The 10,000-nt window shown below is 35.8% G+C and overlaps 1 protein-coding gene across 1 annotated transcript; it reads left to right on the top strand.

Annotated features, from left to right (window-relative positions):
- Positions 1-1,052: 1,052 nt before the first annotated feature.
- Positions 1,053-3,418, top strand: LOC147398692 (E3 ubiquitin-protein ligase RGLG2-like). Its single transcript, XM_086446754.1, has 7 exons — positions 1,053-1,139; positions 1,327-1,493; positions 1,565-1,670; positions 1,752-1,879; positions 2,006-2,186; positions 2,653-2,709; positions 2,816-3,418. The coding sequence occupies exons 1-7, from the start codon at positions 1,053-1,055 to the stop codon at positions 2,894-2,896; spliced, it is 807 nt and encodes a 268-aa protein (XP_086302880.1). The 3' UTR covers positions 2,897-3,418.
- The last annotated feature ends 6,582 nt before the right edge of the window (positions 3,419-10,000 follow it).

Below are 10,000 nucleotides of genomic sequence, written 5' to 3'. Positions count from 1 at the left end.
CCAAGAAGCCTTACTTTGTTTACAATGTCAAGGAGTCTGTCAGAGTAATCCTTGATTGTTTCTGATTCCTTAATTCTTTGCATCTCAAATTCTCTAATCAGATTCAGAACTTGCATGCCTTTGATTCGTTCATTTCCTTCGTACTCCTTCTTCAGGAAGTCCCAAATTTCATTTGTTGTCTTCAATGTCATGATTTTGCTGAAAATTGAAAATGAAACAGCTGCAAATAAGCTAGCTTTTGCCTTCGATTTCCTTTGCCTCATCTCCTTGTGATTTTTTATTTGACCCATAGTTGGATTGTCAGGCAAGGGAGGAACTTCATACGTAATTTCAACAGCTTCCCACTGATCATTAGCATCAAGATAGGCTTCCATTCGGACAGCCCACATTTGATAATTCGTTCCATCAAACACTGGAGGCGCTATTGCATTTGATAAAGCTCCAGAACTCATCTTGCGTTGGTTGTAGGCTTGTGTGATTTGGATAGGAGAGACGGTGAGTGTTTAAAGTAAGTGTTTAAGGTAAGTGGTTAGACTCACTCAACCTCACAGGTCTCTCAAGAACTTATGATGGCTTTGATACCAATTTGTTGGTTTTTGATAGAAATAAAGTATAAAAGCTGGTAAAAACAAACTAAATTTTGAGACTTCTTCAGCTATTATTTTATTGATCATCAAAGCACTTATTTAAACAGCTTATCAAAACAGAAAAAGCATAAAGAATGCCGCTAAATTTGCTGCAGTTACATAACATAAATTTTCAAAAAAAAAATAGCAGAAGAGTAGGTCAAGCCTAACAGACTTTGACAACTTCAATTCAGCATTTGTTTTATTAAACTTTAACAACTAAACATCAGCAGCCCACTCAACTCCATGTCAACAGCTCTTAAACATTAGCAACCCACTCAGATCCATGTCAATAGCTCCTGGGGCATCATTCAACAGAGCCTCATGTTCTTCGTATGGAAGTGATTCTATCACATACGGTACACCATATAGTATATTGTGGAAATAGCATTACAAGGCTGTAATATGAAGGCTTGGCCTTAACGGATGTGCTCAGGACATCGGTTCCTATGTCAGGAAGATGAGAAAATAGGAAACTACGAGGAAGCTGTTGCTGATGCTGATCTTGCATGGGTCCGTTGAGAAATGAAAAGGAGGAATGGCCAAAGAAAAATAAGATACAACTATTTTCTGTCAAGATATAATCATGATCATACCCAAAGGATGTTTACAACTATAGTTTGAGTTAATAAATACTGATTCAAAGTCAATTTATGTTTCAAAATAAATACAACATATCAGGCTATGCCAGGATGGGTGAATTGCTTATCCAGTCCAAGGCTATCCTATTTGCAATTTCAGACAATTTCAAGGCTTAAATTTCACAAAAACACATGGCTTGTCACAGGTAACGAGAAGTGTTGATACTGAGCGTGGCCAACTAAGTCCACAAGAGCAAAAGACTGTTGACGCAATTGTAAGAGCGAGGTAAAATTTTGGCTCCTTCAGTGACAGTTTGTTTACCAACCCACTGTTCTTACAAGCTTGTTTTGTTGCAGCGAGTACCCTCTATCAATTATTTTAGTTGGAGTTGGGGATGGACCTTGGGACGTGATGAGGGAATTTGACGATAACATCCCTTCTCGTACCTTTGATAATTTCCAGGTAAGCAGTAGTGGTTGTTACTTGTATTTGATGCCAGCCGTTCAGTTTTTGGCCTTAATGGGAAGCTTTTGTCTTGTACAGTTTGTTAATTTTACAGAGATTATGTCAAAGAATGTGCCAGTATCCCAAAAAGAGACGGAGTTTGCTCTCGCAGCCTTGATGGAAATCCCTTCTCAATATAAAGCGACTTTGGAACCTCATATATTGGGGTAATAAATAAAAAAGCCTGCTTGTTTTAGGTTTTGATGGTTGCCTTTGCCCCTATTGTCCTTTTTTGGCATGGAAATGTGCATAAATCTGATGCCTTAACAATCTACTCTCCTATGTTCAACCAGTTCAAGTAATGGGAAAGCTCTTGAAAGGTTTCCTCTTCCACCACCTATGTATGGTGTAAATTCATTCAGCTCAAAGAAACCTTCCCGCTCGAGCAGTTTCCAGCAGAGTGCACCTCCCTATCAAGGCCATGAAACATCTAGGGGCACTGCTCCACCAGAAAGCTCAAATTTTGATAACAAGGTACAAAGAACATCCCTTGGAAACTTCCTTTTTGGTTGATCATCTTAATTTCAATTTTTTTTCCTTTTGGGGGTGTCGGGTTTGCATTGCTGGTAGGTGTCAATTATGTTTTAATTGAATGTGGGTTCTAGAATGACATCTTAATTGGTTAAGTATTCTATCTTTATTGCTTTGGTTTCTTTATGTGATTTTTTTTTTTTTTTTTTTCATTTTGCTTCCGTAAATATATTTTCTGAACATTTAATGTCAATGTGATTTTCCATTCTAGTACATGTGGGCACTGACTATCTAGAAGTAAAGGAATTTAGTACCATGGGTCAAGTCGAAAAGTGAAAACTAATGCATACATATGCCTTTTATTTAGTTTTTCTCCTCTGTTAGGCTTAGTAGCCTTCAAATGTTCGATAAGAATAATGCTCTAATAAAGGTTTTTTTTTTCCTTAATCTTTGTCATGGACCCATTCAGGTCTGCCCCATTTGCCTTACCGACCCAAAGAATATGGCTTTTGGCTGTGGTCATCAGGTGAAAACTCTAGACCTTATATACTCATTTTTACGATGACTTCTTGCTTTCCTTATTTAGCTGTTTGTGGGAATGATTTAAAGTACATAAATTGGTTTTGTCGCAGACGTGCTGTGACTGTGGACAAGAGCTCGAGCCATGCCCTATCTGCAGGACCCCAATTGTAACAAGAATAAAGCTCTATTAAAAGCTTTCCTCTCTTCTTTTGGATTTTCTCATTGCTCTTGCCGGTAAGCTTGCTATCCTTGATGGTGCGCCAATATTCTTTGCAATTCTTTCTACTTTGGATGATATTTTGTCTAGCTAAAACTCTGCATCAGAGGCCCTGATCTTGACGCTAGGTATGGTTACTCATCGAACCTGATCATACCTCATGTATATCTCTCTGTTTATTTTCAGATCCTTTGGTTTGTAGTAGCATTTGTACTTGATTATCTCTTTCGTGACCTTTATTAAGGTGCAATTTCTTCTATAGAATCAAATTTAACTGTTAAGTCAAATTGCTGGTCATTTCATCGGAAACGTAAAATTGGGGTTGCTTGGGTTTTGGCGGAGGAAGAGGGAGAAGGAAAGAGAAAATAGAAACCGATTTGAGGAAAAATGCAATGGTTCCCACACTCGTTCATATAGTGTGGGAGTGCAGACTCAACCCAAAAATATAGAAATCTGCAACAACAAAAAAAAATGTGAGCTTCTATGGCACCCCAACTTTTACTTATTCTTAATCATTTTGTCGGAAATGGAGAATTGGGGCTGCTTGGGTTTTGGCGGAGGACGAAGAGGGAGAAGGAAAGAGAAAATGGAAATCGAGGAAAAATCCCACACTCGTTCATATAGTGTGGGAGTGCCAGACTCAACCCAAAAATATAGAAATCTGCAACAAAAGAAAAAAAAAAAAAACCCCAAATTTTACTTATTCTTGATCATTTACTTATTTTCTTCATTTTTTATTTGGGTGTAATAAGTAAAAGTTGGGGTGCCAATATCAACTCTCTAAATTTGACAGTTTTATTCTTGAATAAATATATATTTTTCTCCCTTTATAATATAACAAGTACCCTATATCATCTTTATCTACTACCTTTAGTATTCTCTGAGTGTGCTTAAAAGAATGATTTTCAAATATTTTAAATTTGTTTTACATGTAGTTTAATATTGAAACGTGATCAAATGCTTTTGAGAGTTTGGGGATGAAAATAATTATCTTTCTGGTGATTATAACGAGTTTCTCATGAAGAAATATAACAGAAACTTTGTTTCAAAAGTCGAGAAGATCGAGAATAGACATAGAATGATAAGGATAAAACCTTCAAGAGGCCAGCCCGCTTCAAAATTTTGAACGAACACGCTTCTTGCTTCATGACATGTCATGTTTTCAAGGAGGTACCCCAAATATTTATAAAAAATAATGACTTGAAATAAACTAAAAAAATGTCATGATGCAAAGAGGGATCCTTCAAAGTCGGACTCAAATGATAAGTGTTGTTTTATTTGCACCCATTATTTATGTTTAGTGCATCCACTTACCTCGCATAAATTTGAGGGTAAAATTCAAAATCAATTGGTAATGAGTTGGGAGATCCAAGAACTTATAAAGAGAGAGACAAGGCAATAAGTGTTCGGTGTGGGATCAAACTCAACACACCCCTCACATGTGGGCCTGGCTGGATCAAAGCACATGGAGATATGAACTGGGTGGCTTAAAGGGAAAAAATGTCTGCTCTGATACCATGATTAGTTTTGGGGTCCAACTCAAAATCAATTAACAACGAAAGAAGAGGCTCACAAGCTTATAAGGAGAGAGACAAGGTAATGGGTGTCCGATGTGGGACTAACCTCTATTAACCCTATTCAAAAATTGTGTTGAAGTAGATGCAATGAGTGTAAATGATGGGAGCAATTAAATCCACCAAACGCTCTGAACTTATCTCTTGTACAAATCCAAATAAATAATCTTGATCCCATCTCGTTATCACAGACTCGTAACAAAAATGTGATGATAATTTTCAACAACCTCAAATATCTAGGATTTATAAGAGAAGAAGAGCCTACGTAAAGAGAGACCCATTGCTTTCTCATTCTCTATAAAAGAGAAAATTCACTTTTACCAAAACCCCATTTTATGTACAATAACAACCATCCAAAAATCCATTTGTTTCTCATAAACTAATTAAAGGACATTACCAAAATATCCCATATAAGTAGAAATAACTCATTAATCTCTTGAAATAAAATGCAGTGATTTTATATCACCAAACCCAGCATGTTATTTTTCTCAATTGGATAATCTATAGATTGTAGAACAAGAACTACATAGAGCTCCAAGAATTATAGAGAGGATCCGCTCCCTGGAATAAGTTCCCTCAACTCATATTGAAAATTTTTCTTTACTTAGACATAAATTACTCCAAAGGACGATTGTTAGTGCGAAGTGCCATCAATCAAGGCTAACTCTAACTTCGCCCATTAGGGTTCATTTCAGAATAAAAGAGTTGCAATAAAGTAGAGAGATATTGGAGAGAAAAAGAAGAACTTGCATTATATTTCTTATTATTTCTTTTTACATAAATTAGACCTTTATTTATACACATACATTGATAGTTAATTATCAAAACAGACTAACAAGCTAGCCAATTAACATAACTGATTAACAGACTGATTTGTACAGCTAACTAACATAACTGACTAACAGATTTGTACCGCCAACTGACTAACAAATTGATTTGTACAATTAACTAACATAACTGACTAACAAATTTGTACAGCCCACTAACATAACTGACTAACAGACTGATTTGTACAGCTAACTATACTAAATTTAGACTTATAATTTAATACTCCCCCTCAAGATGGAGTGTAAATGTTAATAACACCTATCTTGGAAAGAATATTAGAGAAGAGATTGTAGCCAAGAGGCTTAGTCAAAATTTCGGCTAGTTGCCCAATTGAGGAAACATTTAATGTTTTCATAGTTCCGGCCAATAATTTTTCTCGAACAATATGACAATCTATATCTATATGTTTTGTACGTTCATGAAAAACTAGGTTGGCTGCTATGTGCAAGGCAACCTGATTATCACAAAAAAAACACAGTTGGTTTGGACTGTGATGCAAATAAGTCTTTCAACAAGTGTTGCAGCCAAGTCATTTCACATGTTGTTGTTGCCATACCACGGTATTCAGCCTTTGCTGTAGACCTAGACACTGTATTTTGCTTATTAGATTTCCATGAAATGAGTGGTTGTCCAAGAAATACACAGAAATCAGTAATAGATTTTCTAGTATCTCTGCATGCTGTCCAATCTGCATCACAGAATGCCTTCAGTTGTAGATCAGATTGATTTTGAGGTCGAGAGAACGTTCCATCCACAAACCCCGTCTTGTTCTTGGCATTAAGAGCTGTCAACATTGATGTGCTCCACGTATAATAGTTCTCACCGTTCAAAGGTTGAGAGACCAAGATCGAACTAGGGCTTTCTCCATGATGAAGAAAATAAGGATTGGAAAAATCCTCAAGCAGAGAATTGTTGGATAAATAAGTGTTTGAAGATGTGGATGCGGAAGTGTTTGTAGGTGCAAAAGAACTCATATTAGAGAGGGAAAAAAAAATAGAACAAAATCAGAGTTTATTGCTCTAATACCATTTCAAAATAAAAAAGTTGTAGTAAAGTAGAGAGATATTGGAGAGAAAAAGAAGAACTTGCATTATATTCCTTATTATTTCTTTTTACATTAATCAGACCTTTATTTATACATATACATTGATAGCTAATTATCATAACAGACTAACAAACTAGCCAACTAACATAACTGATTAACAGACTGATTTGTACAGCCCACTAACATAACTGACTAATGGACTGATTTGTATAGCTAACTATACTGAATTTTGACTTATAATTTAATAGTTCATTGCCAAATATGCCACTTTGCATTCAGGATAAGGGGTCAAATTGGAGTCAATTTTTCATTGTCAAATTTTTTTTTCGACGAGTCGAAACTGTCAAATTAATGAAAGATAAGAGAAATTTGACAGCTCTAAGCTGTCAAATCTTGGAATACCATATGGCTTCAAAAATGGTAGAGCTATATCAATCTTCACACCACAATTTTTGAGGGGTTAGATGGGATTGGCTTGTGACCTTAACACGACGCTCGAGTAAAAACCAATATTAAATCTTAATTTGGTCATCTCACCATGAAGATGAAGCTTAGTGATTTCACTGCTAATCACTGAGATTACTCGTATAAAAGCTATAAAGTTAAGGTCACAAGGCCGATCCCATCGTAACAACTCTTCAAGTACATATAGAAATATTTTAATATGATAATGAGGCATATTTATGGCACGCGCTCTTAGGAAAGTTTACAAATATTCATTTATAAAAAAAAAAATTGATACATAATGGACTCAACTGTTTACATTAGCAAAAAAAAAAAAGTATTTTTTTCAAATTAATTTTACATTATTATTTTAATAATAATTAATGTTGAGAAATAAATTTACAAAGATGAGGAGATGTTAAAATTTGTCATGTTTATTCAAAAAATATTATTTTTTGAAAAATAATTATAAACACCTCAATTTGCATGAATCCTATTTGAGGAAGGTCTACAAAAATTGTTTTAATGAATGCATCAAAAATTGTTTTAATGAATGCATCAAATTAGAAGTCTACTCATCCTTTAGCCGTCTTAACGCTTAAACCACTATTTTTTTAAAAAAAGAGATGCATCATGCATGCATAGGATTTAGCTACTCTAATGGAATAAATAAAATGAATAAATGAAGATTAAGGTTTTCCCTAGTCATCTCTAAACCATGCAAGTCCAAACATTCTTTTCCTAGTTAGAGACACCTTAGTGTCCAGACAATAAAGGCTGCTAAAACGAAAACATACAAGTGCTAATCGAGAAAACTTAATGAAGTAACAGCTTCAACCAAACAAAGAAAAACGGAATAGATTGGCATATACCTTAAACCAGGTACAGTATGTCGTTGCCTTAACTGACCTTATATATGGAGTTGAGGTATACCTAGACAGTCGTCGATGCAGCAAAGAAGAATGAAGTCCATTGCCAATGATAGTTCTCAGCATTCAGCAAGAAATATATACCCACAATTGTAACACAAATGGTAACAATAATGAGAATCAGGAAAACCAACAACATAAATCCTCAAACTTCTCAAACTTTTCGGGATGGTACTTCGAATATTGGACAGTCTGTATAACAGGAGTTATTAAACCAAATTAAATTACATACTATAAAAGTACAAAAATAAATTATCTAGAACCCCTCATCCCCATATTGGCATTTCCTAGTAAAGCTCTCTCTTGACAGTTTCAAGCCCCGCAATGTCGCTCCAGCTGACATTGGGCACTTCAACAACTTGTAAGCATCAAAATTCAAGGTGTCAGACTAATACTAAAAAAGATGTGCATCTCATATCAAAGGAGGTCATGTATTTTGGAGATCTGTGAAATGGTAGATATCTCAGAAAACTCACTGTTTCACGCAAAATAAAGGGTTTGCTTGTCCCAAAGCAATCTTGAAGTGCTCACCTGTCACCGCCATGGAGTTAAGTATCTCAGCATTTATGGTCTCGTCTTCCAGGTCAACAACATCCATCTTTTCTTTGAAGCACTGAAGTGCAGCTTCGGTGCACAAAGCCGCGAGATCAGCACCTACGTATCCATGAGTATCCTTCGCAAATCCTTTCTAATCAACTTGTACATCATGCAAAACCCATACTAGTAATTTAGTTTAACAGTTGCACAAAAAAATGAAGGAAGAAATATTAAAGAGGGGAGGAGGGAGGGGGGAACAAGTGTTTTTTTTTTTTTTTTACATCATCAGAGAGCTTGTTGGTTTTTGACAGAAATAAAGTATAAAAGCTGGTAAAAACAAATTAAATTTTGAGACTTCTTCAGCTATTATTTTATTGATCATCAAAGCACTTATTTATACAGCTTATAAAAATAGAAAAAGCATAAAGAATGCAGCTAAATCTGTTGTAGTTACATAACAGAAACTTCCAAAAAAATAGCAGAAGAGTAGGTCAAGCCTAACAGACTTTGACAACTTCAATTCAGCATGTGTTTTATTAAACTTTAACAACTAAACATCAGCAGCCCATTCAGCTCCATGTCAGCAGCTCTTAAACATTAGCAGCCCACTCAGCTCCATGTCAGCGGCTCCCTGGGGCATCATTCAACACTCCTCCTTGGCTCTGGAGCTGCAGACTGCACTTCAACAACTTGTAAGCATCAAAATTCAAGGTGTCAGACTAATACTAAAAAAAGATGTGCATCTCATATCAAAGGAGGTCATGTATTTGGAGATCTGTGAAAATGGTAGATATCTCAGAAAACTCACTGTTTCACGCAAAATAAAGGGTTTGCTTGTCCCAAGAGCAATCTTGAAGTGCTCATCTGTCACCGCCATGGAGTTAAGTATCTCAGCATTTATGGTCTCGTCTTCCAGGTCAACAACATCCATCTTTTCTTTGAAGCACTGAAGTGCAGCTTCGGTGCACAAAGCCGCGAGATCAGCACCTACGTATCCATGAGTATCCATGAGTATCCTTCGCAATCCTTTCTAAATCAACTTGTACATCATGCAAAACCCATACTAGTAAATTAGTTATAACAGTTGCACAAAACAACAAACGAAAGAGAAATAAAGAGGGGAGGAGGGAGGGGGGAACAAGTGTTTTTTTTTTTTTACTACATCATCAGAGAGCTTGTTGGTTTTGACAGATTAAATAAAGTATAAAAGCTGGTAAAAACAAACTAAATTTTGAGACTTCTTCAGCTATTATTTTATTTATTATCAAAGCACTTATTTTTATACAGCTTATCAAAAAAAAAAAAACATAAAGAATGCAGCTAAATCTGCTGCTGCAGTTACATAACAGAAACTTCCAAAAAATAGCAGAAGAGTAGGTCAAGCCTAACAGACTTTGACAACTTCAATTCAGCATGTGTTTTATTAAACTTTAACAACTAAACATCAGCAGCCCATTCAGCTCCATGTCAGCAGCTCTTAAACATTAGCAGCCCACTCAGCTCCATGTCAGCGGCTCCTGGGGCATCATTCAACACTCCTCCTTGGCTCTGGAGCTGCAGACTCCAAGCCTTTGCCTCAAGAATTCATACCTAGCTTTGGGAAGTGCCTTGGTTAAGATGTTAGCATTTTGATTTTCTGTTTTACAGTAGATCAGTTGTATTTCTCCTTCTCTTTGTACTTCTCTTAGGAAATAGAGTTTCAGTTTGAAGTGTTTTGTTTT

The sequence above is a fragment of the Akebia trifoliata genome, chromosome 7 (genome assembly GCF_017979445.1).
Source record: "Akebia trifoliata isolate Shusen 1 chromosome 7, ASM1797944v1, whole genome shotgun sequence".
In the NCBI taxonomy this organism is placed as follows: domain Eukaryota; kingdom Viridiplantae; phylum Streptophyta; class Magnoliopsida; order Ranunculales; family Lardizabalaceae; genus Akebia; species Akebia trifoliata.
Note: the sequence above shows the minus strand (reverse complement) of the source record. Positions and strands in the feature narration are given on the sequence as shown.